At 35.5% G+C, this 27802-nt stretch overlaps 1 protein-coding gene across 1 annotated transcript; it reads left to right on the top strand.

Moving 5' to 3' along the window:
* Positions 1-6689: 6689 nt before the first annotated feature.
* LOC116889597 (eukaryotic translation initiation factor 2 subunit 3, Y-linked) lies at positions 6690-26695 on the top strand. Its single transcript, XM_032890531.1, has 12 exons — positions 6690-6781; positions 7351-7414; positions 7931-8058; positions 8146-8267; positions 9228-9322; positions 10035-10193; positions 11470-11604; positions 11753-11847; positions 12535-12679; positions 15195-15364; positions 22937-23109; positions 26324-26695. The coding sequence occupies exons 1-12, from the start codon at positions 6713-6715 to the stop codon at positions 26385-26387; spliced, it is 1419 nt and encodes a 472-aa protein (XP_032746422.1). The 5' UTR covers positions 6690-6712; the 3' UTR covers positions 26388-26695.
* Positions 26696-27802: the final 1107 nt, after the last annotated feature.

The raw sequence follows: 27802 nt of genomic DNA on the forward strand, positions 1-27802 counted from the left end.
TCCCCCTCAGTTTCAGTGCAGCATTCTCCCTCAGTGGGAAAAGTGGGACTGGGCTATTTCAACAAATACAGAAATCCACACTCTGCATTCCAGATCACTGGAATTTTCATACTTGGTTCTTGTTTTGGGAAGCATGGATGCTGAGGATGGATTATGTCTAGGCAGCTCTGTTAGGTCGAGCTTTTATGGCAGAAAGGAGTCTGCTGTTTGGGAAACCTAGGAAAAAAATTTTTTTTTGAAAAATACTACCCAAATGACTGGAGCAACTGGAAAAAGATATTTTTTTCCATCTTTATTAACTTGAGTATTTCTTTTCTTTTCTTTTTTTTCATCTTTATTAACTTGAATATTTCTTATTACATTTCAATTGTTATTCCTCCCAGTTTCCAGGCCAAATATACCCTAACATCCTTCCTTCTTTATGCGGGTGTTCCTCCTCATCTCCCCCATTACTTCATCTTTTCATCTTCTGAGTGTCTTCTAATTCTCTTTCTTCAGAGTCTGTTCTTATTGTACAAATTCCTTTTACTGCTTGGTTAAAGTCACACCGAGGTACTCTTTTTATATTATTTGCCTATTAAGAAGGGTGTCATTTCTAATTTCTTTCTCGCTTGTTTCTCTTTTGTGTAGAGGAAGGCAGGATTTATTTGAGTTAATTTTACTTACCCACCACTTTGCTGAATTTGTTTATCAGTTTTAGTAGTTCTCTGGTGGAACTTTTGGGATCACTTTGAACATACCATCACATCATCTGCAAATAGTGATATTTTTGACTTCTTCTTTTTCATCTGTATCCCTTGATCTCCTTTTTGTTGTCTGATTGCTCTGGCTAGAACTTCAAGAACTATATTGAATAAGTAGGAGAGAGGGTGCCTTCTCTTCAGTCCCCTGATTTTATTGGGGATTGTTTCAAATTTCTTCCATTTTAGTTTAATGTTAGCGACTGGTTTGCTGTATAAGCAGCTTTACTATGTTTAGGTATGGACCTTGAATTCTATTCTTTCCAGGACTTTTATCATGAAGGGGTGTTGAATTCTTGTCAAATGCTTTCTCAGCATCTAATGAAATGATCATGTGGTTTTGTTCTTTCAGTTTGTTTACATGGATTACTATGGTTTTCATATTAAACCATCCCTGCATGCCTGGGATGAAGTTTATTGACTGCTGTGGATGATTGTTTTGATGTGCTCTGATTCGGGTTTGCACAGAATTTTTATTGAGTATTTTTTGCGCCGATATTCATAAGGAAATTGGTCTGAAGTTCTCTTTTGTTGGGTCTTTGCGTGGTTTAGGTATAAGAGTTGTGGCTTCCATGAAGTCGTGAAAGTTCATCTGTTTCAATTTTGTGAAATAGTTTGAATAATATTGGTAACAGGTCTTCTATGATGTGATAGAATTCTGCACTAAACCCTGTCTGACCTGGGGCTCTTTTTTGGTTGGGGAGACTTAATGACTTTTCTATTTCCTTAGAGTTATGGGGTTGTTTAACTGGTTTATCTGTTCCTGATTTAACTTCGCAATTTTTGTATCTGTCTAGAAATTGTCCATTTCCTGCAGATTTCAAGTTTTGTTGAATATAGGCTTTTGTATAAAGATCTGATGATTTTTGAATTTCTGAATCTGTAGTTATGTCTCCTCATTTCTGATTTTGTTAATTTGACACACCTCTGTGTCCTCTTATTAGTCTGACTAAGGGTTTATCTATCTTGTTGATTTTCTCAAAGAACCAACTTTTGGTTCTGTTGATTCTTTCTATGGTCCTTTTTGTTTCTACTTGGTTGATTTCAGCTCTGAGTTTGACTATTTCCTGTCTTCTGCTCCTCCTGGATGTATTTGCTTCTTTTTGTTCTAGAGCTTTGAGGTGTGCTGTCAAGCTGCTGTTCCAGTCCTTTCTCTGATTCCTTCAACAGGGGTTTGCCTCTGGCATTCACCTATGTATTTGCTGTAGTCTGGCTGTGTCTCTCAGGAGAGATTTACATCCTGTTCCCGTCTGCACTTCTTTCCTTCAAACATCTTGTCTAATAGGGTGACTGTATATGTATGGACCACATGTGGGGCAGGTTCTGAATGGGTGGAACAAGATATTTTTGTCTTTCAAACTACTACTGAGGAAGAAAAGAAGCATTGTATGACACCCTGTATCCATTGTGAGTCAACCCACATTTGCTTTACAATGGAATATCTATGCCCTTTGAAATTAGCCAGCTCTCCTGGACAGGACTAGTTCTGTCTAGGATTCAAAATCTCCCTATATATTTCTTTGGAGGAAACATTACAAAAAGACTTGTCAAGATACAGAGTGTCATACAATGCTTCTTTTCTTCTTCAGTAGTAGTATGTTGATGTTCTTCATTGTCAGCAGCTAACACAGCTATTTGTTTGGGAATGGAGAAGAAAACATCCTTAAGGTTATTCTTCAGTCAGAGGGCAGTTAAAATGAATTGATATACAGATGTAAAAAAAACTTTAAATGTTTTGAGGAGTAAAGGTAATGGTAGTAACAAATTTTCAGACAAGATGTCTTCCCAGGGCATAAAGGGAAGTGTGGAATCACTACAAAACTGTTAGTATCCTGTTTATGGCCCAACATGACAATACTTTCAGATGTGAGGTGATGGTCTTAAAGTGTGTCCATGTCTCCCCAAAGTGGTGTCTCACATTTTTTGTAACTGGCCCTATTGTAGTTTTTAAAACATAAAGTTCAGCCTCTGTTTCTTCTAACAACCTAACCAGATAACCTCCTATTGACACAGGAATCATGGTTTCTTTCAAGGTCTAATATGTTGAAGCCCTACCCTCTTCTTTCTTATTTTCTATCCTTTTTTTTTTATGGTCAGAAGGGTCATTGCTTTTCTGGCTTTGGGATGATCTCACCATTCATTCCTTTAGTGTCTCTTTTTCTTAAAATAAACTCATTGGCCCCTTTCTAATTAAATAATTTCTTATGTAATGGTGTCTCCTCATATTATTAGAATAATAAGACTCCAGGGCTTAGTGGGGCAGAAATAAAAGCAGATAACAAGTATGAAGCAAATAAATATCATGAAAGAAATAAAAGTATTCTCATTCAGGAAAACTTGGAGAAATCTGGCAGAAAGTAGTAGGCATTATGACCCTGCAGAATTTACATCTCCAGCCTCCTGGCCAAGCAGGCTCATTTTTCTTTGTGTCCAACTGTTATATCTGCTCATTGTCTAACATCTTAAAATCTATTTTTTAGGTTCTCCTTAGGATCTATGATTTGACCTGGGGTTGATGCAAATTTGCAAGAGTTTTCCAGGCCTACTATTTCAAACTGTTAACTCTCTTTAGTAAATTCATTGGATATGCTAAGTAGGAATTTAGATAGAGAATCCAAAATTAGGGGTTAGGAAATAAGTATCGTGGTTGTTTAGCTTCAGTAATCTCAGCACTTAGAAGGTTGAGGCAGGATATTTGTCAGCACCATATAGTATACAACTTATAGATAATTTGGAGCTATAATACCAATATGCTGAGAGCCTGTTTGGACAAATAGATTTTCATGATTCGATAATATAATATAGTATAAATTCAATAATATAAAAAGATGTTCATAATGTTAGCGTATATACGTAAGAAAAAGTAGAAGGCATGAACTTTTTAAAGAAGATTTATTTATTTCATGTATATGAGTACACTGTCTCTGTCTTCAGGCACACCAAAAGAGGGCATCAGATCCTATTACAGATTGTTGTGAGCCACCATGTGGTTGCTGGGATTGAACTCAGAACCTCTGGAAGAGCAGTCAGTGCTCTTAACCACTGAGCCATCTCTCCAGCCCAAGGCATGAACTTTTATATATGTCAATATTAAACAATAATTTGGGGATTATAGTCTAAAACAAAAAGAAGAAAAAGTCAGCTTACAACCCCTAGATATTAAGAGCCAATATTCTAGAAGGTAAAAAGAGATTTTAAGTTATTTAGCTTAAGAACTATTAATTTAAAGGGCTGTTATCCATATGATTATAAAAATGTGGGTGATGCTTATTTGTCAATGACTAAAAGTGGACAAATTTAAACAAAATTATTTCTAGAAAATCAGAATAAAACTAAAATATACAAACTTTTTGTTCATTTTTTATAGTTGTTTTTTGTTTTGTTCTTGTTTTTGCTTTTCAGACAGCATCACTTTATATAGCACTGGTTTGTCTTAAATTCATAGATTATATGCACCTTCTGAGTGCTAGAATTAGAGGCACATAATACCTTGTCTGGCAAACAGTTTCAAACTTTTAAATGTTTGTGTCTAAGATGTGAGAGCTATTGTAGAAATTAAATGAAAAAATTTAGTAATTGTTACAAGGAAACTTGATGCTAAAGTAATGCATGATGGTACAGACCAAATTTAGCCTTTGTGATAAATTGTCTTAAAAACAATTGTGATTGATTAATATAAGAAACACATTCTCACCTTAAAGGAGATAAAAGATAGTTTATTCTGGAGTCAAATATTTTATGGGAATGGTGCGGGAAAGAAATCTCTGAGATAGCCACTCTGTGATTAGAGGAGAAGTTTTTTGTTAGGATAAGAAAGGGAGAACATCCACAGATTTCTAGGAGAAATCAAAGCTGAGAGAAAAAGAAGCAGACTAGACATGACCAGAGCCATCTATAAGAGAAGAGAAAATAGAATAACAGATGATAGCAATAATACCAGGAAAATAGTAGAAGACAGTCAGGGCAAGGGGAAACCTTGCCATTATAAAGAGAACGGGATCTAGAACGCCTGGGTTCTAGCATCATACAGGAAGAGTGGGAGAGATAGAAGGGCCAGGAGGCTACCCTGAGAGCTTTGAGATGTAATCATTAGTATGTCACGGAGAGCCATATCCTTTCTGTTAATCAAAAAAAAAAAAAAAAAAAAAAAAGACTCCCTTTTGGTAGATGGGAACTATTTGGTATTGGAATTGGATAAGCAATTGTTATGACCTTTTTCTGGGGAAGACTTTCTTTCCCTCTCAGCATCCCAAATTTGCTTGCAGTTCTTATGTAAAGTTTAGGCTTTATAAGCTTTCCCCCTCCTTGTTCAGGTCTTATTTGGGTACCTATATTGGGGAGATTACATGGGTCTCTTATCTGACATTTCCAAGAGAAACAATCTCATAGAAAATTCTGGTATAAAGCTCACCTGCTATAAGTTGACTCAGCTTTTGAGTTGGTAGACAATTGCTAACAGTTCTAAATATAAGAGTAGGTACATTTAGGTACATTTCAATAAGTCAAGTGACTTTGAATTCACACAAGATTGTTTTCATAGTTTATTAAAATGCTAACACATCTGAATCAATGCAGTACAATTCACCTGTATCTTAAAAAAATCTATGTGATTATATTACCAATATTTATAAATTATTGAATACCAGACACACAGAGGTCAGTTACATTTTTTATTTTAAAAAACACATATGTAAAATGCAAAAACATTGATTAGTAACACCATCAACAAGTGAGTTTCCCTCTTTTTCTTTTTCTTTTATGATGTCATATAGTCAAGGATGTCTCCATGTAACCACGTGTATTTACACTTCTGATTCTTCTGCCTCCAGTTTCTTGGTGTAACAGCACTAATGTTTGACCGCATACAGAGCAAAGCACTTTAATAACTGAGTTACACTTTTAGTTCTAAGAATCTTAAGTATATGTTTGCCTTGGTTTTTGTTTGCCTTTTTTTGTTGTTGTTTTGTTTTTTGAAAGCATGTCTATGAAGTTCATGTTGGCCTGAAACTTGCTATGTAGATCAGATATGCCATGAATAGATAATTTCCAGGACACTGTATTAGGATTACAGCCATCTTTACTTTTAAACAGAAAATTGTCTCCTAAATTATCTCACCAAAATTAAAGTATCAAATATGGATATATCAAATATATATATTTCCATTAAAGTGGTTTCTTTATTTGTAGTTTGTGCCACTCCCCGCCTTGACTCCTACCTCCCCCCTATCTTTTCCTCTCTTTTTGTTTTTCAAGACAGGGTTTCTCCGTAACCCTGGCCATCCTGCAACTATCTTCAGTGACTAAATTTGTTTCTTACTACGTAGTGTTGCAGGAATTAAGGATGCAACACACCGCTAGCTGGTTTTGGACTAGTTTTCACTAGTTCTTTTTGTTATAGTTGTTTGTCTTAAATGCTGTAAACAACTTCTACAGTGTTGCATATTAACAGGAAGTTCTCCAATTGGGTTTTTTCCCTCCTACGTCTTCCCCAAAAATCCATGGGCCTTCTTGAGTCCAGAAAGACCACAAAATTTATTAAAATAAATTATCAGCTGAGCTAATAAATCAGTAAGGTAAAAACTTCCTTTTTGATCTCTCATATCAGTTAAAATTCAAGAGCCTAAGTGACTAAGGACTCTAAGACAACAGGATACCTTTTGGAGGCTGGGATGGGGTGGGGCTTATACTGGGGCTGCCTTTGATATTGCCTGAACTAATAGTTATGAAATCCATTGCAAATAGCTGCTGAACCTTTGTATGTTGTTTTATTAGTAAGTTTCCTACAACTCAATGTACAAAGTCACCCTGAGTAACATCCTCGTACTGAGGCTACAACTTTGTTTACTGTCCGTTTTTCCAGGCCAGATCCTTAGTCAGCTTGCTATCCGCCATTCTACAGCCCCGCCCATAGTATTGTGCGTTCTGTGACGCGACCGCGCAGGCCACAGACACTTCCTTCTTTCGTGAGCAAGATGGCGGGCGGAGAAGCCGGAGTGACTCTCGGGCAGCCGCACCTTTCTCGTCAGGATCTTGCCACTTTGGTGAGATTTTGCTTCCTGAACTTTTAAGTAAAGCCCATAGTGGGGAAAGCGTTGGGATTAGGTTGTCTTGGCAGTTTTGGAGCTCGAGAAGGGATACATGAGTGATACCGACAGGTTTAGACAGTCCGTACAAAACCCTGCAATTTAGAGCCTGGCTTTGAGGCTTTATTATGGCTCGATTTTTTTTTTTAACCTCTGACGGTTTGAGAGGTGATCATATGACAAACAGGTTAAACGTTAATCTTTTCATAAATAGGCAAAAAACAGTTTTTACCTTCGCCGAAGTGCGCAAGGACTGATGTAGTGAAACAATTGCTTTTGTATTTTTAGTTTTCTCGACCGCTAAAAGCCTTTAAAAATTGCTATGAAAATGTACTTCCAGACCATCTATTTCTCCCCGTACTATTCAAAAAATACTTTTAAAAGGAAGATATAGACAGGGAAAACTCCTTTTCTTAAAATAGGAGCAGAAAGGAGTTGATGCAGAGTTGTGTATTGTAAATACATGGATCTTTGGAAAACGTTGGTTTGCCTTGAAAGGCAATGGACTTAAAAATGTTTCATTGCAGGATGTTACCAAGTTGACTCCGCTATCACATGAAATTATCAGCAGACAAGCCACAATTAATATAGGTAAGAATAACTGTTCTTTAGTAGTAGGAACTGTTCTGTTCTAATTTTGATTATGACAACAGATAATTCTGAATCTTCTTTGAAGTTATCAGACTCAAATTTCTCCAATCAGAATGCTACCGATTGTAAAAGTAGTTACATAAAGAGTTCCCATCAGATATTCCAAAAACCATAGGAAACCGACATCCTACAAACGTGGGTGTTTTTAAAGGGAACTATTAGAGGATAGGATAGGATCTCACTTTGTAGTCTTGTTCCTGGGGTTTCCTTTGTAGTTTAGATGAGTTTCTCAGGCTCATCGAGATCTGCCAGCTTATGCCTCAGAAGCTCGGATTAAATGGTTGCATTTAATTTTAACCAATAATATAAAAAGTACTTTTCAGTTACATTTCAGAACAGAATTTGTGAAAAGGTGAAATTGATAACATTGTACATTATATTTATATAAATGCTTAATATAAAGTCTCAAAGTAATTGGTGTAATTGTGTGCATAATAACTTTTTTGTTTTTTGAAGGCACAATTGGTCATGTTGCTCATGGGAAATCTACAGTTGTAAAAGCCATTTCTGGTGTTCATACTGTCCGATTCAAAAATGAACTGGAAAGGAATATTACCATAAAACTTGGATATGCTAATGCCAAGGTAATGTAATATACTGTGGAAGTAGGAACTATTCTAATTAGTGATTATAGCAACTGAAAAATTCAGTCTTTTCTTTGAAATTTTCAGATTTATAAGCTTGATGACTCAAGTTGTCCTCGACCAGAATGTTACAGATCTTGTGGGAGTAGTACACCTGATGAGTTTCCTTCAGATATCCCAGGGATCAAAGGAAACTTCAGACTAGTCAGGTAATTATTTCAGTGCTTAATGAAATAATTAGAATTATTAAGTAACTAATGAAAGCTCAGCTTGATGCAAATTTATATTTTAGTAAATTGTGGGTTAAAAAAAAAGATTTGACTTGGGTTGGGGATTTAGCTCAGTGGTAGTGCGCCTGCTAGCAAGCAAGGCCCCTGGGTTCGGGTCCCCAGCTCCAGGAAAAAAAAAAAAGATTTGACTATCTTTTTCTCTCTAGCAGATGACAGTTGCTTATTAGCCTAAAAATTTTTAAGGGCTGGAGATGTGTTTTTTTTTCAAACCACCTCAAAATAAAAAAAAAAATTACTCTTCGCTAAATATAATTTAATAACAGTTTATTCAAATCTAAAACTAGTTTGTACAAATCTTAAGATTTGCTATATAAGAATAAAGTAATTAGGTAAACTTTTTTTTTTGAGATATCTTATGTTTTCCCTCAAAATTGATAGATTTAACAGTAGACAACAAAACAAATCACAAAGTCAAGAATGAAAGTGAAAATTGGGGCCATGGTGTGGTTAAATGCTTTAATCCCGGTACTTGGGAGATAGTGGAAGGTAGCCTCTCTGAGTTTCAGGCCAGCCTGATCAACATACCTTTTATTAAATAGAAAGAAATAGAGAATTAGGGCCTCTCTGACCAGCGTTATACAATTAGTAAAAATAATACATCTATTCTTCAGGAAACTAAAACTGCCGAAGACTATACAATATGAAAAAAAATATGTTAGACCTGTAATTATTATATTAATTTGGCTGAACCTGGTACCTGAGCCTGCAATTTCCATTTTGGGGGAGTCTACTAGGAGGACCATAAGTTTAAGACCTTTGTAGGCATCTGAGATTACCACCTTGCAGCAGAATTATTCCCAGTATGACCTAAATCTTTGTGTGTATGTATATGATCTGTTTATTGGTTTCTTTGAAGACTGATGATTATTTCTCCAATAGACATGTTTCCTTTGTTGATTGTCCTGGTCATGATATTTTGATGGCAACTATGCTGAATGGTGCAGCAGTGATGGATGCAGCTCTTCTGTTGATAGGTAAAGTCAGAATTGGTTTGGTTAAGTCAGTGTAAAGTCTAAGAACTTTTAAAGCTCTTAAAGACTATAGGATGATATAAATGGAAAATTTCCAACGACTTAACCAAAAATACTAATATTAATCAGCTGTCATAAAAACAGATCATGAATACTCATCCATTTTTCCAGAAGCATGGAACTTGGTTATTCTAATAGCCAAATTAATATCACAGCTTAGGGAGTATGATCCTAATTGTGTAAAACAAATACTTCTTTATAGTTCATTGTTACATGTCTGTTGCTATGTTTAAGAAAGTACTTCAAATCAAAATTTATTAATTGGGACTATAAATATAAAGTTTCTTTTGTTCAGGTATTTGGCATCTTTGCCTTGTCTTTTTCAGGCTAAAGAACAGTATGAACACAAACTTAAATTTTTGTACAAGCTAAGAACCCTTAATACTTAAGAATGTTTGAATCACTTTGATAGACAGTAGATATACTTTAAATATGCTACCAAAGTTGCAGTTATCCTAAGATTTATGTGCTCCAGGGTAAGTTTTTAAGACCTTTTGGTTTTTGGTATCACCTCTGCTTCTAGTAAATTTAGTGTCTAGTGCTTCTGTCTTGAGGCATTATATCCAACATCATGAGTAAAACAATTTAAAGTTAGTTTTCATTAGGAAATTAAGTCTTAATACCTGATTTTAATTTTTCTTTTAAATCATTTTAGCTGGTAATGAATCTTGTCCTCAACCTCAGACTTCTGAACACCTGGCTGCCATTGAAATTATGAAGCTAAAACATATTTTGATTCTGCAAAATAAAATTGATTTGGTGAAAGAAAGTCAGGCTAAAGAACAGTATGAGCAGATACTTGCATTTGTACAGGGTAAGAACCCATAATACTTAAGAATGTTTGAGTCACTTTGATAGACATTTAATCTAATATCTTAATGTAGAAGATCATCTAAACACTGAATTTATTGTCAGTCTACTATCTTTTCATACTAACTAAAACTGTTATTTGTAGACTTATATAAAGTATTAAGTGTTTCTGAATTAGATACATTATACAAATATTTAGTCAAAACATTATATTCTAGAATCATCAGTTTTAAAAGATTTTAGTTTTGATTTTAAATGTGGAGAGGTGGTATATACCACAAAATACTTGTGAAACAAACTGATTCTTTTTCTCTCCATGGGGCTGTCCAAGGATTGAATGCATATCATCAGGTTTGGCAGCAAGTGCTCATACCCACTGAGCCTATTGACTGCATAAAAGCCAGAATATCTGTCTAAACTACCACCAAGAATACAGTGAATGAAAAAATATTGTCAGTATTTTTCTTCTATGTTTTGGAAGTTTCTATTCTTTTTCATTCCTTAAATACTTATCAACGTAGCACCCAACAATGTTTTTGTCTTTATAGAGTATAACAGGAATTACATTTTGGGGAGAAAAATGTTGCACTTTTATATATGAAATATGATTTCTTTCTCTTTTTTTGTTACTTAGTGGGAGGTTGGCTGCAAATCCTAATCCTGGCAAATAAAAGAATAAATTATGGTTCTCAAATCTCACTGTTTATATGTTCGCTGCAGGCCATTCATCAGTCAACTTAATGTTTAATTAATAAGAAGTAAATACTGCTAATAGTCCTTGATAAGTAATGCTTGTGACTTTTATCTTGACATTTACTAAATAGATTAATTGTGATTTTTGAAAGCTTTTACAATTACCAGTGTTTCTTTGCTTGCAATGGGTATATTTAATCACTTTTGTTGGTAGTAAATACTAACATATCTTAATAACATTTTCTCCTAAAAGGATTTATTATTTAAAGATGAAAATATCATAAAGAGTAATCATTTCTATTTGTTAGTTAAGGTGTGTGGGTTAGTATATTTAAGTTTTTAAAAAATTTTTTATTTTTATTTTATGTATATTGGTGTTTTGCCTGCATCCATTTCTGTGTGAAGGTATCAGATATTGGAGTTAAAGACAGTTATGAGCCCCATGTAGATGCTGGGAATTAAACCCAGGTTCTCCGGCAGCTCAGTCAGTGCGCTTAACCCCTGAGCCATTCTCCTTCCAGTCATCTCTCCTACCCTATTTACTTGTTTTATGAAGCACCTAAACATGTGTGAATTTTGCCATGTAGGTACAGTAGCTGAAGGAGCTCCTATTATTCCAATTTCTGCTCAGTTAAAATACAATATTGAAGTTGTTTGTGAGTATATAGTAAAGAAAATACCAGTACCTCTAAGAGACTTTACTTCAGAACCCCGACTTATTGGTAAGGACTTCACCTTTTGGCCCTTGATTGTGTTTTTTATTGTTTTGTTGTTGTTGTTTTGTTTTGTTTTGTTTTTCTTAATACATTCATTTTTCTTCATTGGTATTTGTTGTTTGTTTGAGGACTAATTCTCCTCTTGCTTTGCCAGTTATTCGATCTTTTGATGTTAACAAACCTGGCTGTGAAGTTGATGATCTTAAAGGGGGTGTAGCTGGTGGTAGTATTTTAAAAGGAGTATTAAAGGTAAATTGTATTCTAAACTTTTTATTGTAACTCCTATTTCCCATAAAGTAGGTTAAAATCTATAGTTTTTTAAAGGAAAATTTTATTGTGTATTGTGGTTTTTATATTTAATAATTTTTAAAGGATATTTTTGTATTTATAAGTGTATGTATATGAATATATGTATACCATACATGTACTTGGTGCCAGAAGAGAAGTGTTGGATCCCTCTGGAATTTGAGTTAGTCTATTATAAGCTGTCATGTAAATTGTGGGAACCAAATCTAGTCATCTGTAATAACAGTAAAAACTTCTGTTTTCTGAGATAGGATTTCTGTGTAGCCCTGGTTGTCTTGGAACCCACAGAGACCTGCCTATCCCTACCTCTCAAATTTTGGAATTAAAGGCTTGTACCACTAATATTACCACTAGGCAAGCAGTGAGCACTTTTAATCACTAAGACATCTGTGTGGTGTCATGTATTGTCTTTTAAATATTGCAGTCTATATTTTGATAGATTTGTAAGAGGTAATTGTGTAAATTGAGTTGTCATTTTAAAAATCTGTTAACGTTTATTTTATTTTATTTTTAGAATGTACAAAATGCAAATGGGATAGATAATAGTTTAGTAATCTTCCTTTTGGTACATTTTACATTAAAAGACCATCACCATCTCAAGAATGTCATTTATTTGTTTCTTTGTTTTAGGTGGGCCAAGAGATAGAAGTGAGACCTGGTATTGTTTCTAAAGACAGTGAAGGGAAGCTTATGTGTAAACCAATCTTTTCCAAGATTGTGTCACTTTTTGCAGAACACAATGATCTTCAGTATGCTGCACCAGGTGGTCTTATTGGTAAGAATTTTACTCTTACTGATAAATATTTTTTCTTGGCTTTTTTATTACTTTCATGGAGAGTGGGATTGTGTTCAAAAGGCTGTCTGTCCATATAATTAGATAATCTAATTAAATAAGAAAAAGTATGACAGGTAAATAGTTGGTTAAGTTTTTGGTTTTATAATGTATGATTTATGAATATGAATATATTTATAAAACAAAAGGCATTCTGCTTATGTATGGATTGGCTTTTCTTTTTTTTTTTTTTTTGGTTTTTTTTTTTTCGGAGCTGGGGGCCGAACCCAGGGCCTTTCGCTTCCTAGGCAAGCGCTCTACCCCTTAGCTAAATCCCCAACCTGGATTGGCTTTTCTAATCTGAGGGGTTGTGTATATATAATGTGTTTGTGGTATGAACAAAAGTGTTAGGTGTGCTATGGCATGCATATGGAAATCAGATAGTCTTGGGTGTTGGTCTTTAACTTTCATCTTGTTGGAGACAAGAAATCTCTTTAGTGCTCTACACTCTAGGCCAGTTGGTCCAAAAGTTTCTGGGAATTCTATCTCTGACTTTCATCTTGAAATAGGAGTATTGTAATGACAGATATGTACTACTGTCCCCAGCATGACATGTTTTGGCATTCTTAAGTTTGCACAGCATCTCCTCTGCAGTTTTTCATCAATAACAAATGTAATGGCTTAGCAATGAAAATGTATTGCTATACTTTTATTTCTTTTTGAATTGGTTCATCAAATAGAATCAGGGTTTCATAAGGATATTTTTTAAAATGTCTACATATATGAGTATTTCTTTGCATATATTTATTTTTTTAAGATTTATTTATTTATTTATTTTATATAAGTATATTATAGATATCTTCAGACACACCGGAAGAGGGCATCAGATCCCTTTATAGATGGTTGTGAGTCACCATGTGGTTGCTGGGAATTGAACTCAGGACCTCTGGAAGAGCAGTCAGTGCTCTTAAGCACTGAGCCATCTCTGCAACCCTGCATGTATTTATATATACCACATATCTGCTTGTTATCTTCAGAGGCCAATAAGTAGAGGGCTTTGAATCACTTTCTTTTCACTTTAAAGTGGTACCTTTAAAGTTAATAAAACAAAATTTTTTATAGACAACGGAAAGATGCAATTTATGTTTTAATCTATTTATTCAGCTTATATCTAAGGTTTGCAGTATTATAATTGTTATTGAAAAGAATGTGTAGGTTGCAATTTTTTGGTTGTTTTATGTTTCAGTTATAGCCTCATTTGTGTTTATCTACACTGTCTTTTCTATATTTACTCCACATCAGTCCTAACTATGGCTGTCATATTCTGTTCAGGGTTGGTCTGTTGAATAAAAGTTTTTAAAACCTGTTTGAGTTGTTGAAAGTTTTTTTTCTCCCTTCTACTCGTTTTGCTGGAAATATTACTTTAGGTGGCTTTTAGGTGTCCTTTAGGACTTGGAAAACATTGCTCCAAGGTTTCATAGTTTCCTTTGAGAAATAACTAATATTCTGATAGGTTTTCCTTGGATATAAATTTTTAGTGTTTTAACTCTGATTTGCCGAATTGTCTTTCAAGTTTTATCTATGTAGTGTTCTATGTGTTCCTTATATTTGGATGGATGTGGCTTTAAAGTTTGAGGAAGTTTTCATTTGTGGTCTCTTGAAGATGTAATGCTGCTGACCTGGGATTTTTCTCTCCTGGTTTGTTCTTTTTCTAGTGTCCTACACTTATAGATGTTCTTGTGCTTTAATTTTTCTTGCCATATTCTTTGCTTATTTTTTCTTTGATTTTTGTTTAGATCAAGAGGGCTAGACCTGGAGGATTTATAATGGCCAAAGGGATAGTCAGGGTCATCAGGCTAGGCTGTTAAACAGGATGTAGGATGGGACCTACATCACATAGGAATGTAGGGTATAGGAATAGTGAAGTGGAGATTGGTCAGATTGGAACTACAAGGAGAGGGTACAACTTGAATTATAAACACTGGAAGAAGATACAAGTAGATTATGTAATAGGATGCAGAGGGTACAAGGTGTGAGTTCTAGACAAGGCCTGGAGGTTGTAATGACATTGGCAACTAGAGTATAGTGGGAACAGTAAGAAAGTGCAGTTATCCTGTCTGTGCATATGTTTTGACTATTTGGGTCTCGGGTAGGAAGCTGGGTAGCAGACTGCTTTGAGTCCTTAGGAAAGGAAATGAGCTGGTTTGACAGAGTGTGCTGAGGTGTATGGTGACAGAACTAGAAGAACTCAATAATCAGAGTGGGGGAGGATGGAAGAGTGCAGACAGTCTACTTGGGTCAGCGCCACATGTGGTAGGTGTGGATCCACTGGTAGGAAGTGAGTTTGAAGTATAGGAGGTACCAGAGGAGTCAGTTTTAGAGATCTTTGGACATATTTATTTAGTTTTATTTAGGTAAAAGTGCCATAACAAATGTATCTACTACTTTGTGTGATTTATGCTATTCATGAGTATTAAACAAATAAAATATAAAGCTGTGTACACCTACATTTTATTAGGAGTTGGAACAAAAATTGACCCAACATTATGCCGAGCAGATAGAATGGTTGGGCAGGTCCTTGGTGCTGTTGGAGCATTACCTGAGATATTCACAGAATTAGAAATTTCCTACTTCCTACTGAGACGGCTCCTAGGTGTACGTACAGAAGGAGACAAAAAAGCTGCAAAGGTAAGTTCATTTTATAGTAACTGTTTCAAAGCTATGAAATAGTTAAAATGGAATTATAAAAGTAAATCAGTTGGCATGTTCTATAAGGTAATCACCCATAGCAATAGAAAAGTAACTTTTTACATAATTTTTTAAGTTTTAAGTTTTTAAAAATTTTATTATGGTGTACATGTATTTTACATGTATTGTGGTAGATTTTTGAAATTCATAGATCAACTTTGTCATGCTGTTTAGATAGGTTCTAAAAATTAAAGTGCCACAGCAAAGAACCCTTACCCATTGAATCACCTCATTTGTCCCAAATTACAAAATAGAAGAGGTTCTGAGGTGGTGTCCTAGAACTGAAGTGATGTACAAGAACTAAAAGTACTTTTCATGCAATATTAGGAGCTAGACTTTAGATCCCTAGGACCTACGTAAAAGCCAAGCAAAAAAGACATCGATATCATCCTTTGTCCCCCTTACTCACATATGAGTTCATGTGTGAACCCATAACATACACACACACTTTTAAAAAAACAAAATGAGAGAGAGAAAGGTATTTGAATATGTTACTTATCCAGGAATTTACTTGACCGAGTTAAAAAACTTATTTGACAAGTGCAAAGAGATAGAGGTTAACTTCCAGAAGGGGGTGTCTGGGAGAGTGAAACAAATGGGTTTCTTGTGGGTTACTTTTCGGTATTTCTTACTTACATTTCAAAGTTATTCCCTTTCTGGTTTCCTGTCCATAAGTCTCCTAATCCCTCCCCCTCCCCTTTTGTAAGGGTGTTCCCCTCCCTATCCACCCCCCCTTTTATTGTGTTGCCCCTCCCATCCCCCACAATTTGCCTACACTGGGGGTCCAACCTTGGCAGGACCAAAGGCTTCCCCTTTCACTGGTGCCCCAACAAGACTATTCTCTGCTACATATGCAGTTTGAGTCCTGGGTCAGTCTATGTATAGTCTTTTGGTAGTGGTTTAGTCCTTGGACGTGCCGGTTGGTTGGTGTTGTTTTTATGGGATTGCAAGCTGCTTCAACTCTTTCAACCCTTCCTCTACCCCCCTCCAACCCCCGCCCTCAAGGGGGTCATGTTCTCAGTTCAGTGGTTTGCTGCTAGCATTCACCTCTGTATTTGATATGCTCTGGATGTGTCTCTCAGGAGAGATCTGCATCCGGTTTCTGTTGGCCTGCATTTCTTTGCTTCATCCATCTTATCTAGTCTGTTGGCTGTATATGTATAGGCCATATGTGGGGCAGGCTCTGAATGGGTGTTCCTTCTGCCTCTGTTCTAAACTTTGCCTCCATATCCCCTCCCAAGGGTATTCTTGTTCCCCTTCTTAAAGAAGTGAACCATCTGCATTTTGGTCATTCTTCTTGAGTTTCATGTGGTCTGTGGCTTGTATCTTGGGTAATTTGAGCATTTTGGCTAATATTCACTTATCAGTGAGTGCATACCATGTGTGTTTTTCTTAGATTGGGTCACCTCACTCTGGATGATATTTGCCAGTTCCATCCATTTACCTATGAATTTCATAAAGTCATTGTTTTTGATAGCTGAGTAATATTCCATTGTGTAGATGTACCACATTTTCTGTATCCATCCCTCTGTTGAAGGGCATCTGGGTTCTTTCCAGCTTCTGGCTATTATAAATAAGGCTGCTATGAACATAGTGGAACACGTGTCTTTTTTATATGTTGGGGCATCTTTTGGGTATATGCCCAAGAGAGGTATAGCTGGGTCCTCAGGTATGGGGTATATAGATCTATTTCTAATTATTTGAGGAACCTCTAGACTGATTTCTAGAGTAATCGTACCAGCTTACAATCCCACCAACAATGGAGGAGTGTTCCTCTTTCTCCACATCCTCACCAGCATTTGCTGTTGCGTGAGTTTTTTATCGTAGCCATTCTGACTGGTGTGAGGTAGAAACTCAGGGTTGTTTTTATTTGCATTTCCCTGATGACTAAAGATGTTGATCATTTCTTTAGGTACTTCTCAGCCATTGGATATTCCTCAGCTAAGTGTTTTGTTTACCCCATTTTTTTTTTTCTTTTTTTCGGATCTGGGGACCGGCAAGTGCTCTACCACTGAGCTAAATCCCCAACCCTACCCCATTTTTTTAATAGAATTATTTGGCTCTCTGGAGTCTAACTTCTTGAGATTTTTAAGTTTTGTTGAATATAGGCATTTGTAGTAGGATCTAATGGTTTGGGGTTTTTTTTGTTTGTTTGTTTGTTTGGTTGGTTGGTTGGTTGGTTTTTTTTGTTTTGTTTTGTTTTGTTTTCCTCAGGTTCTGTAGTTATGTCTTCCTTTTCATTTCTGATTTTGCTAATTTGGATACTCACTCTGTGACCTCTGGTTAGTCTGCCTAAGGGTTTATCTATCTTGTTGATTTTCTCAAAGAACCAGCTGCTGATTTTGTTGATTATTTCTACTGGTTGATATCAGCCCTGAGCTTATTTCCTGCCTTCTACTCCTCTTGGGTGTACTTGTTTTTTTTTTTTTTTTTTTTTTTTGTTCTAGAGCTTTAGGTGTGCTGTCAAGCTGCTGATATATGCTCTCTGCTGTTTCTTTCTGCAGGCACTCAGAGCTATGAGTTTTCCTCTTAGCACAGCTTTCATTGTGTCCCATAAGTTTGGGTATGTTGTACCTTCATTTTTTTATTAAATTCTAAGTCTTTAATTTTTTCATTTCTTCCTTGACCAATTTATTGAGTAGAGTGTTGTTCAACTTCCATGTGTATGTGGCATTCTTCCCTTATTGTTGTTCTTGAAGACTAGCTTTAGTCTGTGGTGATCTGATAGGATGCATGGAATTATTTCTATCTTCCTGTTTCTGTTGAGGCCTGTTTTGTGAGCAATTATATTGTCAGTTTTGGAGAAGGTACTATGAGGTGCTGAGAATTTTAGGATGGAATGTTCTGTAAATATCTTAAGTCCATTTGGTTCATAACTTCTGTTTGTTTCTCTATGTCTCTGTTTAATTTATGTTTCCATGATCTGTCCGTTGATGAGTGGGGTATTAAAATCTCCTACTATTATTATGTGAGGTGCAATGTGTGCTTTGAGCTTTAGTAAAGTTTCTTTTTTGAATGTAGGTGCCCTTGCATTTGCAGCATAGATATTTAGGATTGGGAGTTCATCTTGGTGGATTTTTTTCCTTTAATGAATATGAAGTGTCCTTATCTTTTTTGAGGACTTTTGGTTGAAAGTTGATTTATTCGATATTAGAATGACTACTGGTGGGGTTGAGTATTTAGCTCAGTGGTAGAGTGCTTGCCTAGCAAGCACAAGGCCCTGGGTTCAGTCCCCAGCCCCGAAAAAAAGAAAAAAGAAGAAGAAGAAAAAAAAAAAAAAAGAATGGCTACTCGTGTTTGCTGCTTCAAACCATTTGCTTGGAAAGTTGTTTCCTAGCCTTTTACTCTAAGGTAGTGTCTGAGGTGTATTTCCTGTAGGCAGCAAAATGCAGGGTCTTCTTTATATATCCAGTCTGTTAGTCTGTGTCTTTATTGGGGAATTGAGTCCATTGGTGTTGAGAGATATTAAAGAATAGTGATTGTTGCTTCCTGATATTTTCATTGTTAGAGGTGGAATTATGTTTGTATGACTCTCTTCTTTGGTTTTGTTGCAAGGAAATAACTTTCTTCCTTTTTCTAGGGTGTAGTTTCCTTCCTTGTTGAGCTTTTCCATCTATTATCTTTTGTAGGGCTGGATTGTGGAAAGATATTGTCTAAATTTGGTTTTGTCATGGAATATCTTGGTTTCTTCATCTATGTTAATTGAGAGTCTTGCTGTATATAGTAGCCAGCACTGGCATTTGTGTTCTCTTAAGGGTCTGTATGACATCTGTCCAGGATCATCTAGCTTTCATAGTCTCTGGTGAGAAGTCTGGTGTAATTCTGATGGGTCTGCATTTGTATGTCACTTGACCTTTTTCCATTATTGCTTTTAATATTCTTTCTTTTTTTGTGCATTTGGTGTTTTGACTATTATGTGACGGAGGTGTTTCTTTTCTGGTCCAATCTATTTTGGATTTTGTAGGCTTCTTGTATGTTTATGGGCATCTCTTTCTTTAGGTTAGGAAGTTGTCTTCTATGATTTTGTTGAAGATATTTACTGGTCCTTTAAGTTGGGAGTCTTCACTCTCTTCTATACCTATTATCCTTAGGTTTGATCTTTTCATTGAGTCCTGGATTTCCTGTATGTTTTGGACCAGTAGCTTTTCCCGTTTTACATTATCTTTGACTGTTGTGTGAATATTTTCTATGGAATCTTCTGCTCCTGAAATTCTCTCTTCTGTCTCTTGTATTCTGTTGGTGATGCTTGCATTTATGACTCCTGATCTCTTCTCTAGGTTTCCTATCTCCACGTTCTCCCTTTATGCTTTCTTTATTGTTTCTATTTACATTTTTAACTCCTGGATGGTTTTATTCAATTCCTTCTCCTGTTTAGGTGTGTCTACCTGTAATTCTTTCAGGGATTTTTGTGTTTTCTCTTTAAGGGCTTCTTCTTGTTTACTTGTGTTGTCCTGCATTTCCTTAAGGGAGTTATTTATGACCTTTTTAAAGTACTCCATCATCATGATAAAATGTGTTTTTAAATGTAATTTCTCATGTGTTTGGATATCCAGTATTTTCTTTGGTGAGAGAACTGGGTTCTGATGATGCCAAGTGGTCTTGGTTTCCATTTCTTAGGTTCCTGCCCTTGCCTCTCACCATCAGGTTGTCTCTGGTCTTAGATGACTGTGCTGTTTCTGACAGTGGCTTGACTCTCCTGTGTGGGCTTGTGTGCCAGCACTCCAGTAGACCTTTTTTTTCCTGTTTTCTTTCAGCCAATTCTGATAACAGAGTGTTCTGTTTTCAGATGTGGAGTCATTCCTGGTAGCCGGTTTTCAGCTCTCAGCAAGGGCGGGAACTGGAAGGGTCCTAGGTCCCTGTGTGCAAAGGGCACAAATGGCACTAGGTGTTTTCCTCTTGGGTCGGGGATGTGGGCTGAGAGTAGTTTCCTCTGATTAATCAGGAGTGTCCACAGTTCTGAGGGTCCAGGTCTCCTCCCTGTGGCATTTGGGTGCAGGGAGCTGTTTGACTGGTTCAGTTCAGTTCTGGGCATAGACCTGGACTGCCAGTTCCTGCAGCTGACTGCTCTTATATTCCTGTGTCCATAGGCACTATGCAATTTCTTCTTGGGATGTGGGCAAAGGCAGCAGAAGTGGCAGTGTGTCCTATCCTGCAGTCTCAGGATTGTCCCGAGATACTTTTTTAGAAGAATTAAAAACTTAGAACTTTAAAGTTAGGAATGGTAGTAATTACCAAAAACTTACTGGTGGAAAGATATTATCCCCAACAGTTCAGCTTAGTTCTTTGCTTTGTTTAAAGAAAACTGCAGTAGGGCTAGCAAAATGGCTGAGTGGATAAAAACCATTGCTTTTAACCTGAGTTCAGTCCTAGAACACGGGAGGAAAGAGAGAACCAACTTTTACAAGTTGTTTTCTAACTTTCCACAGAATAATTATGATTCTTTACCTACATACATACACTTGCACATGTGTGGACACAAACACATTTAAATGTTTTTAAAAAGTGACACCCTAACATTTAAAGTGTTTACAAGACAAAAGTGGAGCCAGAAGAATGGTTTAGAATGCTTACTGTTCTTGGGGAGAACCTTAGTTTTGTTCCCAGCAACCACATTGTGGCTCACAACTACCTGTCACTATTTCAAGGGAATCCAGTACCTTCATTTGGTTTCCATGGCCTCATGTATGTATGTAGTGCACATACCTACATAAAAGTAAACCAAAATATGTAAAAGTGAATTAATACTTTTTAAACTATAGGTACGGGGTTGGGGATTTAGCTCAGTGGTAGAGCACTTGCCTAGGAAGTGCAAGGCCCTGGGTTCGGTCCCCAGCTCCGAAAAAAAGAACCAAAAAAAAAAAAAAACTATAGGTACTTCTTTTAGAAAGCACTTTTTAAATTTAATGTGTATGGATGTTTTTCCTATATTTATGTTTGTATAGTACATGTTCCTGAACAGCCTAGAAGAGGCTGTTACTAACTACTTTGTGGTGCTGGAAATTAAATCTGTTTTCTGGAAGAGCAGATGATGGTTTTAACTGCTGAGCCATCTCTTCAGCCCTAGATTTTATTTTTATTTTTATTTATTTATTTTTTTGTCAAAGATTCAGTAATCTAAAGGATAAAAATCAGTTAAAATTCTGAATTTCTAATATTAAGTTTTTATTTGTTTTGGGGTGGTGATGATTAAAGCCTTGTTAAGCAAGTAAGTACTGTATTAGTTACTTTTCTATTGCTATAGTAGAACACCATGATGAAGAGAAGTTGTAGAAGGTTTGTTTTTAATTGTAGTGAGTTAGTCTATGATGGTGAAGTCAAGGAATGATGATAAGAACAGAAACTGAGTGTTCAGACCTTGAGCTGCAGATATGAAACACCTAACTCGGAATGTCATGTTACATTGAAACCTTTCAGCAATACCACATATTGCCCTTTCCAAATAACACAGATTATGATCTGGCAACCAAGTGTTTAAATGGATATACTATTGAATATATCTCATCCAAATTACCATAATCATTGAGCTACATTTCTATCTGTCCCCCAAGGCTTTTATTATTTCATCCATCTATTTATCCATTTAGTCACTGATTTATAGACAGTGCTACCTCCAGATTTCAGGCAGAACTGGAGCCCACTACCTTATTTTCAGGTAGTTTCAGATTTTCAACATTCTGTTGACTTAGCATTTTGAGAGCTGAACCCAAAAGATGGTTAAGATCTTTTGAGTTTGGGTAATAGGTGGTTGTGAGTAACCTTTTGTGGGTACTAGGACTTGAGCTAAGTACCTTTAATACAAACTTCTTACTGTGCCACTTTTTTGATGTTGTTGCCCAGGATTGAATCCGGAGCTAGGCATATTATCTTTCCACCCCCTGACATTTTATGAAACAAAGACCTTAAAAATAGTGATCTGAACTTATGGATTAAACTGTTGTCAACATCGCTCTGAGAATAGCAGTTAATATTTCATCTAGCTCATAATTGTTCACAAATTACATAGGGACTAAACAGCTTAAATTATATATATGGAATTACATTACTAGAACTTCTTAGGTATTTTTATGCCTTTATGCCCTTAAGAAAAATGTGTAACCCTTTTTAGAATTTTCAATTTTTTGGTTAGTGTTAAAATTAGTAATCTATTTTTAGAGGTAGACTAAATTCGTATCTTAGATTTAAAGCTAGGGTCTGTATCAGCCAGACTAGACTACATACTGTAGTGCAAACTGGTCTTCAGATATTGTCAGTCTTTGTGTATCAGCTTAAATACAGTCTGAGACACCAAGCTGAGATGGATCTTTCATATAGTCATGGAATATTATATAGATCTTTGATAGTGTACAACTTAAAAGCTAATCTTACGATAATGAAAATTTTCAGAATTTAGTTCTTTTCATTATACAGGTCTTGTCAATAAACTGTCTTTCTGCCAATGTTCAGTAAGTTTCTAGTTTATTTTGGAAAGCTTTTTTTTTAAGTTGATTTTAATTTTTTAAATAATATTTCTAGGTTCAAAAACTATCCAAGAATGAAGTACTCATGGTAAACATAGGATCCTTATCTACAGGAGGCAGAGTTAGTGCAGTCAAGGCAGATTTGGGTAAAATTGTTCTCACCAATCCTGTGTGTACAGAAGTAGGAGAAAAAATTGCTCTTAGTCGACGAGTTGAAAAGCACTGGCGGTAAGTTCTTCAATTTTGATAATGTTCAATCAAGAAAAATCAGCATATATGTTTTCATGTGGGACTCTTTAAATTAAACCTCTGATCTCACATTTTGTCTAAGTTCTGTATGACTCAGCAACATATAGCCATCTTTTACTTTTTGTTTTGACATAGGTGTTCACTAACTTTGTAATCTGTGATATAGATCAATATTGCAGCTCTAGAAATATACACATACGTTAATTTTATGTATGTATGTAACTTAAAATTGTTGCATTTTCAGATCTAAATTAGTCTCTTAGGAAGGAAAAAAATTAAAAACAAAAAGAAATACTGGTGTTAATATTGCATTTGATGTCGTAAATACTGCTTTGGTATTGTTACTAAACTAGTGTTCTGTATGTATACAATTTTTCCCTTATGATTGCTTTGAGAGTGCTTATTTTAAATTTTTAAAAAATTACTGATTGTTTAGTAGACAACCCTTTGGATTGTGCTCAGCCCTAGCATAGGATTCAGGGGTTGAATTCAGGTCATTAGGTTTGTGTAACAAGAGATTTAACTTTTCTGTAGCTAGTTGTGATTTGCTTATATTTCTGTGTTTATTTTACAGATATCTAATTATAGTTTTTGTATACAACATCTTTAAATTGCAAAGCCTATATTAAAATGAAAGCTTTTTAGGAGCAGAGGGTGTAGTTTTATCACAATTCTTTTGAAAATTAGCCTATTCTTTTACCTTGTTGAGGCAGGGTTTCTCTCATTTTGCTGCTGTGTTGTTTACTTAACACATTAGTTGACCTGTGAACACCTAACCTATATTTCTGACTCTTACTATAGGAGTGCTGACTTTAATTATTTTTATTCTATTTGTGTGAGTTGTCTGCCTGTATGGTTGTACACCACATGCATGAGCAGAGGGCAGAAGATAGGATCTGATTTTCTAGAACCAAACTTAAAGATGGTAGGTAATTTTGGGAACCAAACATAGAAATAATCACTGAGAGACTGCTCAAGGCCTTCTTTTAGTATTTTTAGTTAAGTAGGTCCAGGCATAATGGGCTTCTATTGCTTTCATTTATTGGGAAACTTTGAAGTCTCTCCTTTTTAATTTTATATGCATGAATAAATTTATTTTTATTTTGTGAATGGGTGTTTTATCTGAATGTATGTCTATGCATTGTATTGTATGCAGTGCCCTCAGGAAAATTTATTAGATCCCCTACGGCTGGAGTTACAGAATGTTCTGTTTAATTATGCAAGTGTGGGAAATAGAACTTTGGTCCTCTCCAAGAGAATCCAGTTGTTGTGCCTTCTTTCCAACCCCAAATTTTCACTTTTGAAAGATAGTTTTATCAGATAGTGAATTCAGTTTGGTAGGATTTTCTTTTTCTTTCAGTACTTACTTTAATTATTTTACCCTACTTCCTTCTGGCTTTCAGACTGGCTTCAAACAAGAATAAAGGATAATGTCTGTGGATATAGTCTTCCCTACTTAGCTTTTTAAAATATTTTTATTTTCCCAGGATCCTTACTTTGCTTTTTTGAACCTAGCCAAAACCTGTAATCAATGCCTCAGATATAGAATTCCATTTATTCATTCATTCATTCATTCATTCATTCATTCATTCATTTATTTATTTATTTATTTATATTTATCACACAGCCTCTGACACAACTCCTAGGTCAGGCAAGATAGAAATTAGTCCTTTGGGTAACTTATAAGACAAAACTTTGAAAATAAATCATTTATAGCTTTAGTTTTCTACTATACTAGTTTAGTCAGTATGCTTTTAGGTATTTGGTATTTATATAGGGCAACTAATTCCTCCTGAAGCTTTTATATTGTTCATTTTCTCCTTCAATTGTCTTGCAATTGGAGACTTGAAAACTACTTAACTCTTGGCTAAATGACAAGCCCAGCATCAAAAAGAGCAAGCTTTAAAAGACAAAGCTGTGGGAGTTGGGGATAGCTCAGGGTAGAGCGCTTGCCCAGGCAAGCTCAAGGCCTGGTTCGGGTCCCCAGCTCCAGGGGAGAGGGGAGGGGGGACGGGACGGGACGGGGACCGGGAGGAGGGACGGGGGGACGACGATTTACACGGGCAACACAAAGCTGTGATGCCCTGCATGTTAAGAAAAACCTTTTTCGAGGTTGGGGATTTAGCTCAGTGGTAGAGCGCTTGTCTAGCAAGCGCAAGGCCCTGGGTTCGGTCCCCAGCTCCGAAAAAAAAAAAAAGAAAACCTTTTTCATGTTTGATCATCAGCACTGAAAACATATGCAGGAAGGAAGGAAAAGGGGAGGGGGGACAAAAGAAAAGCCAGATTTTTTTTTGGTTTTTTTTTGTTTTTGTTTTTTTGGAGGGGGTATGAAATTTACTTATTTTTATTTAAAACCATTATCATGTGTCTGCTGAGATGCAAACAAATTTGTAAAGCACTTGCTTTCAGAAAAAAAATCAGGGTTTTATTTTATGTATTTTTTTAGTCTACTGAACTAAAGGAATCTACTGGGGAGGCATTGGCAGGAACTCTGTAAGTTCCAAGACAGACAGGAATACATAATGGGTCTCTGTCTCAAATTAAAAAATAATATAAAACAAAACCTACCATGTTTTTATTTGTTAGAATAACAATATTCAGAGAATTCTAAATCTCAGAGAATTTAGATTTTCCCTACAAACTATTTTGGATAGGTAGGCATATGTTGTTCTGGAAGAATATTTATTTACATCTAAGTTCTATAACTGTATTGCTTTTTTTCTTTTTGTTCTTTCTTCTGTTGCTGAAGAGTTGAACCCAGGGCTATATAACTGCTCTGTTACTCAACAGTATAGTTTGTCTTCTTTCACTTAAAAAAGAGGGTAGGGAAAAGTTGGCTCAGTGATTAAAAACACTGGCTGCTTTAGTCCATTCCCAGAACTTACTTAGTGACTGATAATTGTCTATAACTAGTTTCAGAGTGTCCAGTACCACCTTCTGGCTTCCAAAGGCATTACCCAAACCTGGTGGCCAAACATGCATACATATAAATAAAAGTAAGTAAATTGGTCATGTTGACTGGAACTTTGAGACTATAAGGTATCAAAGGAAATGATGTGTTCCTTTATAGAAAAGTTAGTATGACAGCGTGCTTGTACTTATAATTATTAAGTAAAACTGTTGTAAAGTGATTATATGATAATGCTGGTAAAATGGATTTAAATACATGGTTTCTTCTATTTTAATTTTGCAGTTTAATTGGTTGGGGCCAGATAAGAAGAGGAGTGACTATCAAGCCAACAATAGATGATGAATGAAATGATACATTTAGGTGAAACCAGAAATGCTTTGCTTAACAATCTTAAGAGATATTTTTCATGTCAAAAGTAGGAAATTAATTTCACAGCTTATCAGTAAAATCTATCAGGTTATTTTCATTTTCAGTAGAAAAAATTGATGTAAAAATGACAAACTTCTTAATCTACTTGATCTACAGTTCAACAAATAGTATTATCATTGTAGCTTGATAGTTAACAACTATTGCTGTGTACCATTGAACTTACAGTAAAGAACTTTTTTTTAATGCTTGAAGGATTGTTACCCTAATAAAAACTTGAAGGCTGGATTCAACTGTGCCTTATTTTTTACAGTGCTTTCAACTTAAGATAACGCAAAATAATTGGTTCAAAAATTGTCTTTTTGAGCATGAGAGCTCATTTACATGGAAAATGTCTTTAATTTTTTCTCCTCAGTTCCTTAGGACGCTCAAGGGCAGTTCTATATTTTGTCTTTGGTTATTTCTAAAAACTAACAATTCTTGAACATGCTGTTATAAAATGCTTTAAAATAAATATGTTCAGAAATCCTTTCAGATCTTATTTTACTATTTATATCAACATAAAATATGGATAAGATGACTGGTACGATGATTCAGCAAGTAAATTAATTTGCTTCCAAGCTTTACAAACCTGAATTAAATTCCCAGGCTGCATGCAGTAGAATGCTGAGTCTCTTAAGTTGTTCTTCAGTGACATGTGTGCATGTACACTCACACAAAATTAAAGAAGGCTGTAATAAAAGATTTAGTTTGTTGATTTCCTTAAAACAAAGACTCTAATTAGGTTTTTTCCAAATGTGAATTATAACAAGAAATAAATAAAAACAATAAAGGCACAGTAAAAGCAGCCATAAAAAAGACTGCTGTCAGCATTATCTTAAGCATTATCTTAAGTATGGTAAGGTATTTATTTGACCTGGACTAATGCTTTTAGTGACAGGGTCTTAAGGGTGAGTATAGGATAGAAAGAACATAAAGGTAGAAAAGCTGGAATCAGTTTTAGGTTTCTTTGGGTTTTGTTTGTTTTTTGATTTTGTTTAAGAAGTTTCTGTGTCTCACAGTTTAAGGAAGAAATGAATGGAGTCAGTATAAAACTAATTGCTTAATGCAGTGTTGTGCAAGAGGAATACAGTACCTCAAGGGCATCTAGGACCATACATAGTAGCCTTGGGACTGATAATTCCAGACTATTTGTGGGGCAAAACTCTAGTTTCCAAGAACCAAAGCCTAAATTGCTTTGAAGTCCTAGAAAGGGTACATACTAGGTTCTCATTGTCCTTTTATTAGAGCTCTTCAAAGAACTAGGATTAGACTGGCTCTCATCATTTATTGACTTACATGTATTCTGGCAGCAACTCAAAGTTGGCTAGTTGGTTAAGAACAACATTGTAACTT

This window comes from Rattus rattus, chromosome Y (assembly GCF_011064425.1).
Source record: "Rattus rattus isolate New Zealand chromosome Y, Rrattus_CSIRO_v1, whole genome shotgun sequence".
NCBI lineage: Eukaryota > Metazoa > Chordata > Mammalia > Rodentia > Muridae > Rattus > Rattus rattus.

Coding starts and splice junctions, on each gene's coding strand:
- LOC116889597 (XM_032890531.1), top strand. CDS start 6,713: ATGGCGGGCGGAGAAGCCGGAGTGACTCTCGGGCAGCCGCACCTTTCT. Junction 7,415..7,930: donor ACAAGCCACAATTAATATAG/GTAAGAATAACT, acceptor TGTTTTTTGAAG/GCACAATTGGTCATGTTGCT. Junction 23,110..26,323: donor CGAGTTGAAAAGCACTGGCG/GTAAGTTCTTCA, acceptor TTAATTTTGCAG/TTTAATTGGTTGGGGCCAGA.